Source organism: Ambystoma mexicanum, chromosome 9, assembly GCF_040938575.1.
Source record: "Ambystoma mexicanum isolate Mex_15411 chromosome 9, UKY_AmexF1_1, whole genome shotgun sequence".
Lineage (NCBI taxonomy): Eukaryota > Metazoa > Chordata > Amphibia > Caudata > Ambystomatidae > Ambystoma > Ambystoma mexicanum.
In genome coordinates, this window is record NC_090931.1 from 233,170,265 (window position 1) to 233,191,260 (window position 20,996).

Here is a 20,996-nt window from a genome sequence, read left to right on the forward strand (position 1 = left end):
GTGTTCCCTTCAGAGGTATGTGTTTTGTAGCCAGCCAAACTTGATCCCCAATCTGGTATTGTGGAGTTTCACTTCTATGTTGATCAGCATTTTTCTTATATTTCTCTTTTGCTTGTTTCAAATGTTCTGTTGCCTCCTTAAAGGCTTGTGTAATAGTAGAGTGCAAATGACTAACTCTGGGCATTTCTAAGTGCTGAGGCGAATCTAGTTCTGAGGTTCGGGGGTGATGTCCATATATGCTATAAAAGGGGCTTTGTCCGGTTCCTGAATTTACTGAGTTATTGTATGCATACTCGGAAATCCATAAAATATCTTTCCAATTACTTTCGGTCTGGTGTAGGATGTTCAAGGGTCTGGTTGGCCCTCTCCGTCTGACCATCGGTCTGGGGATGGTGACTGGTTGATAGCCTCACATTGATTTGCGCCAATTGACAACATTTCTTCCAAAATTGTGAAATGAATTGACTACCTCGGTCAGAGACCAATACGGAAGGAAATCTGTGTATTCGAAAAATGTTCTCGAGGAACTCCTTGGCCAGAATTGAAGCAGAAGGTAATCCCTTTAAAGCAGTGGTATTCAAACTGTGGGTCGCGACCCCCTAGGGGTCCGCGGGTGCATCCCAGGGGGGCCCTGAGAGCTCAGCATGAAAAAAGAATTTTTTTTTTTTTTTTTTTTAGATTGGAAGAAATGGGCAGGGGTGGCCCACATGGGCGGGCTGAAGCATGAAACTGTCTCAGGCAACAATGAAAAAGTGGCCCACAGTTGTAAATGGATATTCATTCCTTTAGTCACAGACTGGGCCTCATTACTACTATGGCGGACCAGTAACAACGGTGCTGGTAAGCTACCGGCACCGTTGCTACCGTTCCGCCATAGTAAGAGTTGTGCTCGTGGGTGCTTGACAGCCCCCGCCAGGTCTGACCTCAGCTCGTCGGATGCACCGGCACCGTTATTAACGGTGCCGGTGCATCCGAGCTCCCCATTCCCATTTGAGCCATATGGGGCTCAAATGGGAATGGGGATCTACCGGCACCTTCGAAAGGGCAATTATCATGTCCGCCTAACTCGGCATGACCTAGTAATTGCCCATTCGCGGGTGCCAGACCCGGATGCAACTCCAGTGGCAGCCGTGCCGGTTTTACCGGCACAGCTACCGCCAGAGTAGTTATGAAGCCCACTGTTTCAATAGTACCCAAAGGGGTGCTTTGTGTTAAAATGTAAGTAAATTGTGATATATTCAGCAACAATGGTCAACATTACTAACTGCATAGTTAAGTAACTCATCAAAATGGTCCACATTGGCCAAAATGGTGGCCCATTTTGATTGGCCCAAACTAGCACTTTACATTTTTGGTACAGGCATTGCCCTATAGGCCTGTCCGAGCCTGGCGGCTCATCCATAATGGCAAGGGGCGCCCACCCAGTGGCCCCTCACCCATTATGGAGGAGCTAAGGAGCCAGCCCAGTGAAACAGTGAGCACTCCCTCAGCTGCTTTATCCAGCTAATGGAGTGCTCCTGGGCTGGCTGAACTGTCAAAGGGAAACACTGTTTCCCTTTGACAGTTCAGTTTAGTTCCCCAGCCGCACATGCTCACTGAGCCATGCAAGTGCTGGGGCGTTTTGCTTCGCCAGCATTGTATAGCTCATTGGAAATGCTGGCTGGGGCACTGCATGTCTGTATGTCCGAGGGGGAGCTCCTGCGCCTCCTCGCACATATGGACAGAGCAGCTGGAGCAGGCCGTTTCAGCACCCACACACAGGCCATTGCAGAAGGTACGTTTATGTTCATTGTTTTTATTTAAACATGTGTATGGATGCGTTATGAGTGAGTGTATGGTGATGGATGCTCATGTGAATGATAGAGTGATTGCTGTATGAATGTGCAGCGCCTTGCATATACACATAATCATGTTCATTGTGTTAGGACCAGTGGGGCCCAGGGGACAGGGATGGTATCTTTTTACCGGACATCTATCATTCAAAACCCTCTGCCTTGTCCACAAGGCTTTCTGGGGCCTGGGTCCAAAATACCTTCAGCTATTCCTCCGCAAATACCTCCCCTCTCGAGCTCTTCACTCCTCTACCTCCAACTCCCTCAGGGTCAGTCGTTTATCAAAGAAACGAGCTGGGGGTAGATCTCCGTCTTCGGCTGGGGCCTCCCTCTGGAACAGCGCCCTGCCACTCTAAAACTTGAGGAGAACCATCTTTCTTCCTGCACTTATCAGACCTACCCTGTCTGCTGCCTTAAACGTAGCACTTGCAAATTGCTGGCTGCACTACCACTGTTTGTTGCCTTTATTATTTATTTATTGTTATTTATCTGTTTCTCCTCTGCTTCGCACTTTCCACTTCTCCCCCCTTCCATGCACTTTTCTCCTCACACTTGCGCGTTCTCAATGTCACTGGGCCTAGTAAGATCGCTGTTTTATTCTCCTCTGTTCCCCTCCCTTGCCTTGTCACGCTCTGAAACACTTGTGTACGAGCGCGATAGAAATAAAATATCAATGCCTGCCCCCTGGACTCCCAGCAACAATTGCAAACTGTTTGGCTATTTACCCATTTTTTGTTAAAAGTATGCTCTACAATGCAACATTTTAACCTATTATTTAAAAAAAAATTCACAGGGGGAAACCCCCCCGAACCTCCCCTTAATGCCCCTCCACTTAAAAAAGATTCACCAGCCGCCACTGGCCCTCAGACTGTGTTGGGAACGGGATGGGGGAACCGAGGGACTATGGTGGGAGCACAATGGGCGGGAACCATGGGATAGTGATGGGAGCAGAGTGGGGAGAGCCCTGGGTGTGTGATGGGGTGGGGAGAGACCAGCGACTGGGTAGGAGTGGGATGAGGGAGCCCAGCGACTTTGATGGGAGCAGGTGACGGCGCGCAATATATACTGTCCATTTGGCATTTCTGGGGGGTCCCGACCTGCCCAAATTTTGCTCAGGGGGGCCCTGGCCAAAAAAGTTTGAAGACCACTGCTTTACAGGAATAAAGTGGGCCATCTTCGAAAAAAGATCCACAATAACTAAAATGGTGTTAAATCCATTACATGGAGGTAGATCTGTAATAAAGTCTAAAGATAAGCTGTGCCATGGTGTAGGTGGAACATCCAAAGGTTGTAAAAGGCCAGCTGTTTTTTTCTTTTGACTTTTGTTTTGGGCGCAAATGCCACAAGACATCACAAATGACTTTACTTCTTTTCGCCAGGTGGGCCACCAGAATTGTCTCTTAATTTTAGCTTCAGTTTTTGCGATACCTGGGTGCCCTTCCATCAGGGTGTCATGATAATTGGAGATGAATAGTTCTGGTAGTTCCTTGTGTGGTAGAAATAGTCGTCCTTGATAATAAGGTAGGTCATTGATGAATGAGTAGTCCGGGCCTTTCTTTACCCAGTCCTGCAGGGCTGTTGGATCGAAGAGTTGTTGGATTTTTACATGAATATCCTCTAGCATCTGTAGAGTAGTTATGCCAAGAATTCTTTGTTCTGAAATTATAGGCACCGGTTCCGGGTTCGCATATGCTTCTCCCATCCCTATTCAGGATAAGGCATCTGCCTTGCCGTTTTTACAACCTGGTCGATAAGTGATCACGAAATCGAACTCAGCAAAGAACAATGCCCATCGAAGTTGGCGCGATGATTGGGCTTTGGCTGTTTTTAAATACTGCAAGTTCCGGTGATCGGTGATTACAGTGATGGTATGCCTGGCACCGTGAAGATAATGCCGCCAAGCCTTGAAGGTGGATTTGATGGCTAATAACTCTTTATCGGTAACCGCATAGTTTAACTCGGGTGCCGAGAACTTTCTGGACCAAAATGCTACTGGGTGAAGATGACCGGTTTCGGGATCCTTCTGCGACAGGACAGCTCCCATGGCTAAACTGGATGCATCAGTTTCAACTATGTATGGAAGTTCAGGGCGGGGATGCTTTAAGACAGGTGTAGACGTGAATTTTGCTTTCAGCTCTTGGAAGGCCTTTTCAGCCTCTTCGGTCCACAAGAAGCGTTTTAATTTTTTGCAAAAGTGCTGTGATGGGGTGTACAACATGTGAGAAATCCGGAATGAATCTGCAGTAGAAATTAGCAAATCCGAGCATGCTTTGTACCCCTTTAACTGAATTGGGTGATGGCCATTTGAGAATTGCGTCCATCTTTCGAGAGTCCATTCAGACTCCTTTTGGAGTCAGGATAAATCCAAGGAATTTAACTTCCGAAGTATGAAAAACACATTTTTCCAATTTTGCATATTAATTGTGCTGACGTAGTTTCTCAAGGACTGCACGCACATGCTTAAATGGTCTGATTCTGAGGAGGAGTACACTAGAATATCATCTATGTATACGACAACACAGACGTCACTGAGTTCACGAAGGACATAGTTCTTAAAATACTGGAAGGCTGCTGGTGCATTGCACAACCCGAAGGGCATCACCTGATATTCGAATAATCCATACTTGGTGCGAAAGGCAGTCTTCCATTCGTCGCCTTTCTTTACACGTACCAGATGATATGCCCCTCGGAGATCCAATTTAGTGTAGATGCAAGCATCCTTTACTTGGTCTAGTAATTCGGGGATCAGAGGCAATGGGTTTCGGTTCTTCACCGTAATCTGATTTAATGCGCGGTAGTCTATGCATGTTCTGAGGTCACCTTCCTTTTTAGGCACGAAGAACAAAGCTGAGGATGCAGGGGACTTGGATGGACGAATAAAGCCATTAGCAAGGTATTGGTCGTAGATGAAGGTTTTCGGGTTCCGTATGGGCGTAGATCCTACTGCATGGGAGTTGTGCACGGGTATGAGGTTGATTTGATAATCGTATGATCTGTGAGGTGGATGGATCCGGAATCAGGTGAGGAATTCGAAAATAGTTTGTTTCTAACCTTGTCCTTTTCTTTCCTCTTGTTTTTAGGAGCTCCAGATTTGAGTTGGGCGTGGCAGAAGACTGGATGCTGGCTGCCGGCACGGTGAGCATTACGCTGCTGGATGCAGAATAACGCGAAGCGTGTGCTGCTGTTCGGGCGTTGTTTAGCCTCCAAAGTAGTTCCAGGTAAGAAGTTCCCCAGAACTATGCCCGAGTAAGAAATAGTCCCTGTAATAAAATAGTCCCATCCAGGCCTCACGTTGGCTTGGACTCACTTGCAGTATGGTCTGCATCATGTAAGTAAAGTCTATGAGCCTGGCACCTAAGGCGAGAGGACTGATTCCTATGATGAGCCTGGCGCCTAAGGCGCCAGGACTGAACCCAAACAGCCCCCAGCCGGGGCCGTTGGGGTTTTGATAAGTGTCTGGATGCCTGCTCCCGGAGCTGATGGGCTTGGTCCTGATGCCCGGGGGTAGGCATCATGACAGAAACCTGCTCCTCTAACAAGCATGCCCGAGAATCCTCCAGCAAGAAAAAGTCACATAGACGACGCATTTAGAGACGTAGTTATAGATAACTACAAAAGGACATTGAGGATCAAGAGAAACCCACATGAAGACACTAATGAACTCAATGATTACTTGGACAGCACAGCCCATCTCGGAAACAACATATGGTACCAACACATGAAGGAAGTAGGACGAAGGCAATCAGAAGGAGAATGCTTTTTCTGTGCACTCCTACCGTACAGCATGGGAAAATCCAAGATCTTTGTGGCAGTGGAAATTGATGTCCTTACAGCACACTGTATGTCACACGTGGCAATGTGTAACACCAGAGGACAATTTATGGGAAGAGACGCCTCAATGATATGGGCCACCGAGAAGGATTACCCAGATGAAAATTGCTATGTCCAGGACATTAAAACAAGAAACAGGGTGCATACCATGAATCCCCGTAATCAATTAAAGGATCGGGAACACAATGGGGAATAAACCAGAGATTGAACATTCAAGGAAAAACTGCAGAAGAGGCTCAACTCTGGAAGAACAGAGGCCAAATGCAGATCTGGGGAGCAGTGGTTTCCCCAAATGGATGGGAAGAAGGAGTAGTAATCTGCCGAACGTGGATGGTCCTCGAAGCCTGCAAAGAAGCAACAGAAAATTCACAGAGGTTATGCAAACCTCTATGGCCAAAAATGGTAAAGTTGCTAACATGGGTCAAAGACAGAGGAGGCCCCCTGCAAATAGTACCACTGGAAAGCCTGAAACTATGCTTCAGAAGTAATGGCACGAGGAAGGTGGGAGAGAATGCAAACTGCGGACAAATCTTTGAAGCCCCAGGAATGACACAAGGAACCGCAGTTATTGTGGACCATTACTGGGCGTGTGGATCCAAGGCATATACAAGACTACCAAAGAACTGGGGAGGAATATGCACACTGGTGAACGTCCATGTTCCCGCACTAGTGATCCCTAAAAATGACCTGAATTTGGACAGTTTCCCGAAAGCAGACGCTCACCTAAGGAAAAGGAGATCTGTGGAACTGGTATCCAGGATGAAGAGAGAAAATTACTTTTCTGCCAAATCAGAAGAGGCATTCCATGCAATCCCATACAAACACAGGATGTTCAGCCTCACCTCAACAGTATTCACCACAATGCTCTTGCCACACATCCATGTTGGAGTGAATGCTAAATGGCTGCAGATAACCATATGGGAGTTATTGCAGACCATCAACACCACTATAAAAGGATTTAACACGATCAGAGAAGAACTGAGAGCAATCAGACTGATGACCCTCCAGAACAGATATGTACTTGACATGATCACAGCGATGGATGGAGGTGTAGGCGCAAAAAACGGAGAATCGTGTTGCGCATTTATACCATCGCAGGATGAAGAAAATGGAACCCTAACAGAAGCCATAAGTATGTTGACAAACCTAAAGAACCAGATGATCAATGAAAGTGATGAAGTGGACGATGACAGCTGGTTTGGAGCCCTGTTCTCATGGGTCCCACAATGGATGGCAGATATATTCAAGGTTCTGGGAGCCTTACTAGCAATAATACTGCTAGGATTCTGTGTTATCAAGATAATCATCACACAGTGCCAGAAAACTGTGAAGAAAACCATTGGGATGAAAATCATGGTCGATGTCGAACCAGGATGGAAACCCAGAGACCTGACTGATGAAGAAATAAGAGACTTTGTGAAAGCTAGTGAATTTGCACCAGAAGGAACAAAGTTTACATACCCCAGAAAACAAAGAAAGTATGAAGGAAAATGGATCTATTGCAGCCCAAATGGACAATGCCAGTTAATGACCTGGAACAAAGACGAACATGTAAAAACAGCAGGAAGTTTGAAAGGTGTGATAAAAATATGGACTCCCAAGATGCACACATTCACACCATTGTGTACAAACCCTGAAGATGACAAACAAGACATAAATGAATCAGGAAAGATGAACACAAAGGAAGACGCAGAAGTGGTTGATGAACCGACTAGAGGGGGGAGTGTAGAGGAGGTCCCAGACATGGCCTGCACTCCTGCCCCCCATTTCGAGGTACAAGGAGCATACTCGCCAAGGTATGTGACGTATGAGGAGCAAATGAACCAACAGAGAGATGTGCTGGGACTCTGCCCAGTGTACATCAGAAGAGCCGTACCTGTTGAAGCACCCATAACCAGACAACCATGGGCTGCACATTACCCTCTTACACAACCATACCAGCAGCTGAGACGAAATGAAGAGTACCTACAGACCGTCCACGAAGAAACCCAAAAGCCTTAATGGAAGGCCAGTGGAAATGACACAAGGGCCGGGACAGACTCGCGGCTATCAAGGATATCACGCCAGTGCGAGCAGCTATGAAAACTAGATGTAATGGACACAGAAAAGAGACAATGTTGAAACGTAATGTAAAATGTAAAAGCAGAAATATGCCCAGGCGGCCAGGGGCCTAACAGGCCAGGATTCATATCCCAGCTAAAGCCAGGAGGAAGAGTGGAATTGAAGCTCAACAAAGAGCAGCTCATGGCTGGGAAATCGAGGTCAACCAGAGAAAGGGAGGAGAGCGTCAGTTAACAAGAATCGAAACTTCAAAGCATACCAGCCTGCCCTGTCAAGGTCCAGATAAGGGAGGCCAAGGCAGGTGGCGAGGCCAAAGAAGAATTAAATACGCTAAAAGCTGGAAACTGAAGCAGATTTATGGTGAACTAACACGTGACCAGCCAGGCGCAAAGAGGTACCACCGCCTGATGTCATCCAGAACCCGAGGATGCCATAACTTTTCCTTATAAGAGGCTACAGTTTTGAGGCCATACCCAGCCAACTAATTGACACATAGCCCTAAGACACTGATTGATGGAAAAGGGGCAGGGTGAATCCTGGGGCACTAGGCACCCGGGTTTCCATTCTGAATGCTGCTAATTAAAGTGGAGATTTATGCCTAGTGGTGTAACCCACCCAATCGCAATGGACCATGTAATCTAAGGTCCGATATACACTATAACGCGTGATGTAGAGGGATGGGCGTAGACGTCCACCCGATAAGAGTTATCCAATCCGCGTGCTCTATTACCATATACAGATATAGCACCTATACTTAAGTTACCTTTCCTGACCAATAGAAATGCATGACAAACTTTGAGTATTAAACGTCAATTGATGACAAAAATTTGCTATAAATGTTGCTGTCTGAATGACGAATTTGAGAGCTGAAGCGAGACAGGTGATCGCAACGCTGCTGATTTCCATTTGTTTCCCCGTTTTTGTACTTGTCATTAAACGGACTTCCCTTTGCCAAACTACTGAGTCCTCCTTATTGAGTTGTGTTGGAGTAAGGGAATCCTGCACCCCCATTCTTCGCATGGTGCTGCTATCTTGTCTTACAGGTACTAGAGGGTGAGCAGTGATCTATGGCCCGTCAGTGGAAACACCGCCCTCCTGTACAACATGTAAAGCTAACTCGAGTACCCTGGAATACACGTACCCCGCTCCCGCCAGCAAAATCGCGTGTAAAGCTCACTTGCTTACCCCGGAATACACTTGCCCCGCTCTCGCCAGCAAAATCGCATGGACAGCTCACTCGTGTACCCCCAGATTCACACAGCAGTGTGGTGTGGAGCCACATTCACTCCCTGCAGGCAGCCCACACCATGGGCCCCCCACTACACCCCTGAGCATGACCCACAGGCAGCCCATCACCCCTGACCATGCCCTGCAGGCAGCCCACGCAACGGGGGATCACCATACACCCCTGGGCATGCCCCACAGGCAGCCCATCCGCCCTGACCATACCCTGCAGGCAGCCCACACCACGGGGGACCACCACACACCCCTGGACACGCACCGCAGGCAGCCCATCCACCCTGACCATGACCTGCAGGTAGCCCATCCACCCTGACCATGCCTTGCAGGCAGCCCACACCACGGGGTACTACCATACACCCCTGGGCATGCCCCACAGGCAGCCCATCCACCCTGACAATGACCTGCAGGCAGCCCATCCACCCTGACCATGCCCTGCAGGCAGCCCACACCACAGGGGACCACCATACACCCCTGGGCATGCCCCGCAGGCAGCCCATCCACCCTGACAATGACCCACAGGCAGCCCATCACCCCTGACCGTGACCCGTAGGCAGCCCACACCACAGGGGGGACTTTTTCCACGCAATTTGCTGGGCGCAGGCGGAGTACGCGTATTCAAGGGGGTGCAGAAGTTGATTTTCGCACGTTTTGGCTGCTGCGAGCGGGGTATGCGTATTGAAGGGGGTGTGAGGGGAGATTTTCATGCCTTTTGGCTACCGCGAGTGGGTACGTGTATTCAAGGGGGTGCGCAAGTACATTTTCATGCGTTTTTGTCTTCCGCGAGCAGGGTACGCGTAATTTTTCACGCGATTACAGTATAGGGGACCTGTAAGCTGGTCCAGGGTTAGCGCGGCCCTTGCGCCATATTGGGGATTTCTATGGCTTTTCCTTGCGCAAGGGGCATTCTTGGGGGCGTAACTAGCGCTGCGGGATGTTCGCTGCACCACGGCTGCAAATGGCTTGGGAAATCCATGAATACGCGGTGCGCCGGAATGCTGTTTAGCGCACACGGCTGGTGCACGCTGGCACATGCTCCCTCTCTTTGCTGCCCGCGTGCGCTACTTCTGCGCTGAATTCTATGAATTACTCCCAATAACTGCACAGAAATGCTATCAGTTCTACTGTGCACTCACTGCAGAGCAGCATGTTGGATTTCTTTGAAATTAAAATCTTAGTTGGCTTTAAATACAGTGAGAAAGCTAGATTTATCAGTATAATATTAAAGTATGTTATTTGAAATGAGCTCCCCGTTGTGGCATTTTCCAGTCCCCCCCTAACTGCAGGGACTTAAAAGAGCAATCATTCTAGGGAACGTATGGCGCAGAAGGACATAGGGACACCCAACATAAAATATGCGTTAACATTTCATGAAGTTATTTATATTATGTTGTTACTTATTAAATCTGTAGGCAATTTTGACTCATTTGAGAGAGGAGAATGGCAGTCATAACACACATTTCCACTTATTTCTAAGTTGTATGGTTGTGGAGTACTGTTAAAGAACTGTTTTAAATGCATGAGGAATGGTAACTCAAATGGCCTATTATATTTCTGCGACTGGGTTCCAGGCTTAAGTTTCATTTTTTATAATTGTGAAACTTTGTGTTCAGCATAATGAGTCACGTAAACAGCTAGCAGAGGTCCCATTGTCTATTTTCCATTATGTAGCATCTGATCGGCTTTATTGTCTTAACTGATGTCAAAGGGGTCACTAATTTCATTACAGCTCTTTGAAGCTGGCTATAAGCACAGGTTATGCTGCCATGCGAGCAGGTCTGATTCTTATCAGTTTAGGACCCGTGTATGCATCCTTGGTGGAATTTTAAAATACCTTTATAATCCTATTATTTTTAAATAATTTTACATGGGTGGGTCATTTCATTACTACAAAAGCCTGTCCCAGCAGGCCCTTTGTTCTGTGAAACTAATGAGTTTTCAAGATAAAAAAACAAATTAATCTATACAATCAACATAGGCAAGGCAAGTCTCCCGCGAGGCATTCCCTCTCCCCCCCCAGCTGATCATGTATGCAGGCTGTAGTGGAGTTTAACTCTAGCTGGGTCTACTGGAGACACAGCAAAACAAGCATTACCTCAGCCCATATTAAAAACATTGATTTCTAAGGATCAGGGTTGGAATCCCGTCACGGACATGTTCGAGGGAGAAAAGATTGAAGATTATTTTTCGGAAAATAACCTTTAGTCTTTTCTCCCCTGAACATTTGTGACTTGGCCCACGCACCCGCCCACATCCCCACCCACGCCCCCCCAACTTACCTTGTGGCGCCGCCGACTCGCTGTGTCCCTACAACGCCTGTTCCCCTTCACTTCCGTGATCGGGAACCGGCGCCACAGGGTCCTTTCCTTTGTTCTTTTTTTTATTACCTTTTTGGGATCGGCTGCGGACGACATCCCTGCAACCCCTATTCACAATATAGTGAACAAGGGTAAGGGGGACACCCCCTCAGCCCTACGCACCAAATGTGGGATTTGGTGGAACCTTTTGGCTTAATCTCCCATTCAGGCTTTTATTTACGGCTTTTTGGAGGTTTCCGATTTCTAACACATTTAAAAAGTAATGTATTCCCTAATTTTTGGGGTTGGGGGTCGCCTGCCATGGTCATCCAGCAGGCGCCCCTGGGCGCTATCTCTGCTAGCGCCGTGCAGGCCCACTATGTGTGGGGGTGGGGGCCTGCCCTGGACATCCAGCATGGCCCCGTGTGCCATGGGCCTCAGCACCCTGGCGTGGGGTCACAGCCTGCCAGGCCTCTGACTGAGTGGGCCTCGGCTGCCATCCTGGCATGCGGGTCCCTCAGTGTCTGGGCGTGCAGGCCTGTGCCTCCACGTGTAGGCCTGGGGCCTACATTGATAATGAGACACGGACTCCGTCGTTCCTCTTTGGGAGTCTGCAGCCGCTCTGTCTCACGTGCCTGCAGGAGATCCTTTTATTAGCTTGGGCCATGACACAGTCATGGCCCATCTTAAAGGGGCAATACACGTGGGAGGGACACATCCCCTTAAAGGGGCCATGCACATGGGAGGGTCACCCATCACACTCCTCCTTTTTCATAACAAACAAACAAACGTGACTAAAACATACATGCGTCCGCCTTTAACAGAACAACAAACTACTGCTCACTTCAAACCTTGCGGGATAACCAAATACTAAAGTGTAACACTAACACATGCCTAGCTAACTCACAATAGTTACAAATCTCACACACTAAGCCCCTTTTACGAGAACCTTTATTCACCTGGGGTTCGGAGCTGCACCTACTGACAAAACGCTGAGGTCGGCGGCTGGCCCTAAGCATACCTCACAACTGTGGGGCCACCTCTTCACCTTATTGTTCTTTACTGAGACCAATTTAAGCATGTGACTACTGTGCAGGTTCACAGTAGCAAACACACAGGATTACAGAGTCCTCTTTAAGCAATTGCAGGGCCGCAGGATACCAGTTCGTCTTCTATCAGCGTCTATTCAGGAGTCACTTCCCGGGTCCAGGTCCAGGGAAGGTACAGCTCATGGCTGGCAAAGCCGCACCTGGCGGGTGTCAGGGGCCACATCGGCATAGTTCCCTGCTGTTCAGAGCAGAGGGACACCGGTCACGGGCGTCCACGCTTCTCCACGGGAGATTGGTGGGGCACGGTGCTGTTAACCGGGCACTGGGTGACAGGACATCACTTGCCCCTTCTCCGGTGATGTTCCCCAGTCTGGAGCATCTCCCCCTCCATGAGGAGTGCAAGAGGGTGCACAAGCACTCCTTCTGAGCTGCAACCCATTTCAAGCCTGAGGTACTGATTCCTGGGGTTGGGGTCCAGGGCTGCCTGGTTCCCTGGTCAGACACCCGTATTCCGAACTCCGGGGTCCTGCCTGTATCTCCCCTCCCCCAACACCGCGCTGAGCCAGGACTCTCGACTGCGTGGCACACAGGGTGTCCCCGGTGACCCGCAGTTGGGGCCCACCAGTTGGCAGACAGGGTGTCTTGTGTTCTGCTGGCACCAGGCCGGGAGCCAACCACCTCTCCGCTGGTTGCCCTGCCATTTTTCTTTGCTGTTGCCGTGCACCCGTCCTTGTCTGGCTGGCACCGCTGGGCTGGATTGGCGCGCCGATGGGTGGTGAGAGCCACCCTCCTGTATCATCTGAGAGCACCCAGTGCCCCCTCCTCGGAGTTGGGGCCCCACACTTTGTTCAGCCCTGCGGTACCCAGAACGCCGGATGCCCCGGTACTCATGACTGCGACCCGTGAGGGCATGAGGTGAGAGTTCCACGTTGGCCAAGGTGAGGCCATGGTTGGTGTTGGGTCGATGCCATGCTTCAGTTGTTCATGGCGGTCATTGGTGCACAGAGTCATTCGTCCATTCCGTGCAGCACGCTGGGCATTGCACTCGTGATGAGGTACATGACGCGCAGAGTGCAGCACGCTCAGGTGCACTGTGCCTGGAGCAATGCTCTGGTGCTGGTGGATCAGTTCTGCCCTGTGGCCAGTGTCGGCATGGTATATGTGATCACTCACATTCCTCTGCATTGAACGGACTCATCCCGACCTGCCCAGTGCACCGCTTCTTCATGGGAGTGTCAGGGTCACCCGTATTTGCTGGTCCGACCCCATGGTGGTTGGGCTCAGTGGAACGGTAGCGATATCCCCAAAGCCCACGGTGGCCTGGTCCTTTGACCTAATGGCACGCCGGGAGATGTTGGCAGGCAGGGCCACCAACTCCTTGGTCCTCAGATGGTCTGATGGGGGACCTTCGTGGCAGGGTGTCGAGGCCACTTGCGGGGCCGGCAAGTGTCTTCCATGTTAGGGTGTCCTGTTTCCCCCATGCTCTGTCACTCCAGTGTGCAGTGCACAGGGCTTGGGATGCAGAAATGTCGCAGCTCAGGGTTCCGATGCTCACACGGTGTAAGTCCCCTGTCCAACACAGCGCCGGCTTGTGTTGTGCACTGCCGCACTCGATCAACCAGTTGCTATCCATTGTGCCCCAGGTCACTTCTTCAGGCAGAAGCGCGCGCCCGTGGCAGTGGGACACACGTGACAGGGCGACGCTGGTGATGTGGCACTGAGGGTGGAGCGGGCAGCCACATGTTCCTTGTTCCGCTCTTCTCACATGGGTGTTGGAGCCCTTCTTTGTTGACTTCGCTGGGCTGGGCTCATTGAAAAGGCCCCTTTTTATCTCCAGCTCATTAGGCCCACCGCATGCAGCATTCCAGGCACTGATGACACCAATGCCAACGTGCCTTGCACTTCAGATCTTGGATTGGAAAAGCTCTGGGCTCGTAGTTTTACATTATTTAACTGCCCCCTGGCCTGGGATCCTACTAAGGCCTCTATCATCACAGTTCCAACACAGGATTGCTAGATTGTTCTCCTCGCCAATCACTGCAGGGCCATGTTTACACTTTCGCTTCTCCGACCCTCTAGAGCTGCAGGGATTTGCATCTATCTGCGGCCCAGGATCTCGAAGAGCAACGGGTTATTTTTCTGTCGCTCGGACACAGAGCCTTCCTGCTTTCTCCCCTCCAGCCTGGCCCCGGCTGACATGGAGCATCAGGCACCTTTCCAGCTCTGACATAGCGCGCCTTCCATTCACCCCCATGCGGCCCGAGATCACTGTGGGGACACCAGCACATCGACACTGCAGGGGTGTCCCGAACCAGCATGAGGCGCTTCGATTCACACTGCCCTGCCGGCCAAGTAAGCTTGTTGGATGATGGGTCGGGGATCTTTCTCCGGCGACATGTTCTTGGTTCTACATGGCTGTCCAAAGCCATTTGCTGTTGTCGCCATCTGAGCACGGAGTGCGCAGAGGGCCATCGCCATCACCTCCTGCTCCGACATGGAGCGCCTCAAAATGTGCTTCTGGGTGGCCTGGAATCGCACCGCCAGCGGCCTGGAAGCTTCCAGCGGACAGCGGGTGTTTCCGTCTGCCGAACACACAGCGCCTCCTTACCGTAACCGCCGGCAAACCCAGGTTGGCTTATCGGGTGCAGCGGACAGCTACTTCCCGCTGACAGGGGCGAGGGCCAGGTTGGACTCTCGCCTCCCTCTTCCTTTGGGGCATGGAACCACTGCCCTCTCCCCAGCGGGAGACCCTCTTCCATCGCGGCATTGGTCGCTCGACTTCTTTTCTCTTCTCGGCGAGGGAGTCGCAGGGGTTGGGCTGACTCCCTCTTCTCTGCTAGCGGCATCAGCCGCCCGATATCTTCTTGGGGCATGGCCTGCCTCATCACGGCACATGCCGGTCAGTAGGCATCCACTGGGGGTAGGGACCACCAGTTCTTCACTTTGTCGCCTTTTCCTGTTGCAGGGCGCAGGCATGCTCCGCCCCCAGCCGCACGAGCACCCTCCTTGGAGGGCCGCGGCCAGGGCAGAGGCATGCAGGGCACATCCACTCACTGCAGCGGTGGCCTGCCGCTCCACCTCCTTGCGGCTGCGGCCGCGTTATTCTTCTGTCTCCGGTGCCAGGAGATGCTGCACCAGAGAGGGGTGGGCCAGGAAGGGCTGCAAATGAGACAAACACCCCGGCCACACGAGCACCCTCCTGAGAGGGCCCCGGCCAGGAAAATCCAATTGGCATTCTTCCCGCATCGGCTTCTTGTTGCGTGGCGATGTATGCCACATGCCGCTTTGTTACGGCTTCTGCTCCCCCATGTGCGGCGATGGATGCCGCAAATTGCCTTCATCATCTCCTTGCGGCGGGACGCCGCCGGGTATGTACCTCACCGTGGGGCAGCCCGGGCCTACACCGCCCTTGCCGCGGCAGTGAGGCGCAGGCCACGCGAAGCCGCGGTGGGGCCGAACGCTACTCTTCCAGTGTACCCCACTGCGGGGCAGCCCGGGCCTACACCGGCCAAGCCGCGGCGGTGAGGCGCAGGCCACGCGAAGCCACGGTGGGGCGAACACTCCTCTTCCCCCCCCCATCAGCACTTACAGGCAGCAGGGGTGGCAACACGGACTCGTCGTCCTCATCACCATTGTTGGGGGTCGCCTGCCATGGTCATCACGCAGGCGCCCCTGGGCGCTATCTCTGCTAGCGCCGTGCAGGCCCACTATGTGTGGGGTTGGGGGCCTGCCCTGGACATCCGGCATGGCCCCGTGTGCCATGGGCCTCAGCACCCTGGCGTGGGGTCACAGCCTGCCAGGCCTCTGACTGAGTGGGCCTCGGCTGCCATCCTGGCATGCGGGTCCCTCAGTGTCTGGGCGTGCAGGCCTGTGCTTCCACCTGTAGGCCTGGGGCCTACATTGATAATGAGACACGGACTCAGTCGTTCCTCTTTGGGAGTCTGCAGCCGCTCTGTCTCACGTGCCTGCAGGAGCTCCTTTTATTAGCTTGGGCCATGACACAGTCATGGCCCGTCTTAAAGGGGCAATACACGTGGGAGGAACACATCCCCTTAAAGGGGCCATGCACATGGGAGGGTCACCCATCACAGTGCACATACAGATTGTATGCTTGCGACATGGTATTTAGCTATATTTACGTTTCCCTGTTCTTTTCAATATATTTATTCTTGACAGTATCAACCAAGGTCTCAGTTGCTGCTGAAAAATGAAATTGTTTGCACACAAGAATTTCTGACACATTGGGCCTTTTCAAAAGATGTTTCTTGGTGTGTGATACATTCTGTGCCACTTGTAGAGTGCAGTTTCTCATGGTAGCAAGTAACTACTTACATCCCATAAGTGCATCCTTTTCCTTTTAGCTGGGGAGAAATGCACATCATGAATGAAGCAATGCATTATTCCGGCACCTTTTCACTTCAAATTGAGACCGTCTCCATGTACCTTAATTTATCCCATAGGTAAATCCTCTATGTTTAGAGTTGCTGTTATTCCCCATTATGGAGTCACATGGTACTACATTAGGATTGGAGTAATTATTGCCACAGGTAAAATTGCCATAGGTAATAATTCCTCAATTTCCCCCATCAGCCATATGGTGGGGGTACTCCTGCTATTTTTGTCAAAATATATCCTTTGTCAGAGCAGTATAAATCCATTATTGTCATTTTTTGCAACTACTGCCGAATCAAGGCCCAATGTGGTATCGAGATTATCATGGTAATTACAGATTTTCTACAGATCAGGAAAAAATATATCAATTGTGAATAGTTTTGCACTGTGAATGAATATGTATTGACAAATGTCCATTGCCGCAAGGTATATTAATTGCAAAACACTAGAGGGTACTAGAACATTCAATACAAATAATGAAATGACAATGGGACCCTTTCTTGTAAAAGAAGTATGTTCTGTGCTACCCGAAACAAAGTATGAAAATGCTTTTAATAAGAACGTTCTAAATAAAACATTCACCACAATAAAAGGAAACATATGTGTGTGAATAATTATTGAGAAATACTAATTTTAACTGTCGGGCTCAATTGCTGCAAACTAATACTTTTTTACTTTTTTTTGCAGGTAATCCAGCATGTCGATACCGGTTAAAAATAAATACACGTGGTTAGTGGCAATCACTGTCATTTTCCTGATGAGTGTTATCTGGAACAAGAAGTTAATGCAGGTACAAACACCCTGGACTCGGTATTATGCAGTTACTGGAGGACCGCCTCCTTGAGACTTGGATTTGTATTTATTGAGCAGATAATGTGTTTCACCCATAAACACAAAGCAAAGATACTGTATTTGGGACAATCCTAAAAAAAGTGTATTAGAATAGAGGTGACAGGTGGTGTAAAACTGACCAGTTGGTTAAATGGAATACAACAGTAAAGAGGACAGGGACAAGACAAGTCACAACACAGGCCGCAGTACCAAGGAAGTAATAGGTACAGCTTTCAAAATACAGAAGGGGGAGGGGGGAAATGTGTTGGTAAACTGAGGGATTGCATAAGTGGCTCATGAGGTGATGGTTAAGTAATGATTTAATACTGGATAGTAGGGGAGGTTTTGACATGGGGGTAGTACATTGCAGTAGTGTTGGGTGAGGTAGGAGATGGAGCAAAAGCTAGATGATGTGCAGGGCAGAAGGGGAGCCGAGAAATTGGGGATGGTGCCACAGTAGAAGTTGCATGGAGGGGAGGAGTGGGATAAAGTGTATGCCAGGTATGTGGGTGCAAGACCATGCCGTGATTTGAAGACTAGAAGCTGGAATTTGAGTAGGTAATGGTTTTGCAAAGAGAGCCACTGGCATGGAGGTGGAATGAAGTGGGAGAAGAGCAGGGACGATTCCAAAGGGTATTGGTGGTGCAGTCTAATATTTCGTCAAGCAGAGAAAAGGAATAGAGGGGTGGCACAGGAGGTGGCTGGCACGATAGTCAAGGCTACATGGTATAAGAGTTAGTATTAAGGTTTTGGTGGATGACAGGTGAGGAGTGGGTAGATGGTTCGGATATTAGGACAGTTAATCCTAGCCTCAGTGAAAGTGGTATTAATGAAGTGATGAAGACTGAGGTTGCTATCAAAACGTATGTACGGTTTTGTGCCTTAGGGCAGGAGTAGAAGTTGTCAGGTTAGAAAGAGCAGAAGGGGGGAGGCATTGCAAGAATGGAGGTAGCTTACTTTGGTTTTGAAAGAGTTAAGCAGAAGAAAACAAAGTTGTATCTAGTAATTGATAGCAGAGAGGCGGTCATTAATGGCTATGTTGAGGTTCTGACTCAGAGTAGGGAAGGAGAAGAAGATTTGTGTATCTTTTGCAAAGACGTGATGGGCAAACCGAAAGGAGGAGAAAAGTTGACCAATGGAGGAGATTTAGAGGGGGTGAAGATGAAAGGGCCAAGGACAGAGACTTGCAGGACAACAACAGGAAGGGACATTGGGTTGGTGGAGATGAGTTCCAGTCTATGGAGAAGGAACAATCGAAATGGTAGGAAGCCATCACACTGAGAAGTGCACTAGATTTTAGGGTTGGAGAAGGTCTGTGTAATAGTCGGGTTGTCCACCATTTTGAAGGCAATTAAGAGGTTGTGAAGGATTAGAAAAGAGGAGAGATTATGATGGCTAGCAGAGGTCTGGAAATTATAGATATGGTTAATGGCTTTTTCTGTAGAGTGGTGGCTGCTGTATTCAGATTGGAAAGGATCAAGGATGTTGTTAGTAGTCAGATAAGATTGTGTTTAAGAAGAGTACATGAGGATTTTAGAGCAGTGAGGGAGGAGGGAAACGGGCCAATTGCTTGGTTGTTTGGGTCGGTCAAGGGATTGGTAGAACAGTAGTTACCTTGAAGAATGCTGTCATGATGCCTGCCCCCGGAAGACCAGACCAGGCCCAGCAGCCCCTGAAGCAGGCATCATGCCACTTGGAGCATGCCCAAAAGCCCCAGTTAGGTGCTTTTTGGGTGCAGTCCTGGCACCTGTGGTGCCAGGCTCATAAAGATAAAGTCAGTCCTGGCGCCATGGGCGCCAGGCTCATTATTTATAACTTACCTGAAGCAGACCATGCTGCATACTCATCTGAGGCAGACCATGCTGCATGAAGACTCAAGCCAAATGAGGCTTAGGAGGGACTATTTTACTGAAGGGACTATTTTGTTACTTGGGTGGGGCTGTGGAAGAATACTTACCTGGATCTTCTTCCAAGGCTATTTAAACCACGCCCGGACAGCCACACATGCTTCGCGTTATTCTGCTTGCTGCAGCTTAACGCTCACTGTGTTTTCAGCAGCTCCAGTCTTCAGCCACGCCCTCTTCAGTCCTGGGACTCCTGAAACAAGAAGACAAAAGGATAAAGGTTAGAACAGGAGTTTTAACTTTAATCCTTACCTGAATCCTGATCCATTTCGCCACGGAATTGAAAGACAGAAGTCTTTGAAGCATTGCTTTGCATTTCTACGGCGCCGCGCTGAACTCACCTGCTTGGTGGTACTTCAGCATTCCATCACGCTCTCTCCATCTCGCAGCCGCCCTCCGATACCTAAGGAGACAAAGACAGCAAGGTGAGCAAGGGGACTCTCTCTAAGGCCATACAAGCTACCCCCTAGGACTTACCTAATTACCACGGGAGGTACTCACCTCATTTCGGGTCGGCGCAGTCAACTCTGCTTCACCGCCGTACCCCGGCCCCTAAGGGGAGAAAGCAATGACAATACCAGATACCCCCCCCCCCACAAAACTTACCTGATTTACCACAGGGGTCTCACCTCATCTCGGGTCGGCACAGTCAACTCTGCTTCAACGCCGTACCCCGGCCCCTAAGGGGAAAAACACAATAGACTTACCTGAATCTTACCGAGTGCCATTTGGAAATCTTCGAGTGGATTAATCGGCAACCTGCAAGGAATCGGATAGAGTGAAGAGCAGATGTTTGAACTCTTATGAACAATTGGACTTTAGAGTCAATACTGGAACTCACCAATTCCTCTACGCCAGTGAAGTAACTGGTCATCAACGCGCCCCTGCGGTCGACGCAGGATGGAGAGCTCATCCTTCCAAACCATCAGGTGAGACTAAGGAGGGGACATCAAGAGTGATCAGTGGGAAGACAACGGGAGTGGGGAAGGTGGGTTGACACTCAATTCCACGGGTGGTTAATTCCTCTTCTCCTTTGCAGAAGAATATTCTTGCGAGCCAGACAAACTAGGCTGAGCGGGCCAGTCCAGTCAGTCATCTCGGCGCTACACGTCATGCTGGTGGAAATAACAGCGGCCCAGTTCCGGTCGACGCCCCCGTGGGAACCAGGTGAGCGTAACAGAACGCGAAGCCTACCCACAAATACCCACCTGGGCGTCATGGAGTCCTCGGAAACTGATCAGTTGGCCCAATTATTAGGGGAATTAAGGGCGAAGTGCATTCCGCCCGCCAAGAAACCAATGCCCTCAGGAGGGAACTGATAGTGCCAAAAGAACGAACTGATGAGTTAGCCAGACAACTATTACAGAGCTAGGCTGGACAAACACCTCTACCAGGACTTTGGGCAAGTCCAGCTCCTGTACCATCGAGTAACCCGGTGCAGATAAATTTACCTGGGGCCGTTCCTTTGGCTCCGCCTGAACGCTTTGCCGGAGACCCAAAAGGGTTTGCAACATTCATGAATCAATGCTGCTTGCACTTTTTATGTAGACCTGGAGCTTT

General features: G+C 49.9%; 1 protein-coding gene across 1 annotated transcript in view; it reads left to right on the forward strand.

Moving 5' to 3' along the window:
• LOC138487900 (NXPE family member 4-like) overlaps positions 1 to 20,996 on the forward strand; it is a 459,230-nt gene that overhangs the window by 198,940 nt on the left and 239,294 nt on the right. The window contains exon 2 of the mRNA XM_069614526.1: positions 17,389 to 17,491. Coding sequence (XP_069470627.1) covers positions 17,399 to 17,491 — 93 coding nt within the window. The 5' untranslated portion in view covers positions 17,389 to 17,398. The remainder of the gene's footprint in view (positions 1 to 17,388; positions 17,492 to 20,996) is intronic.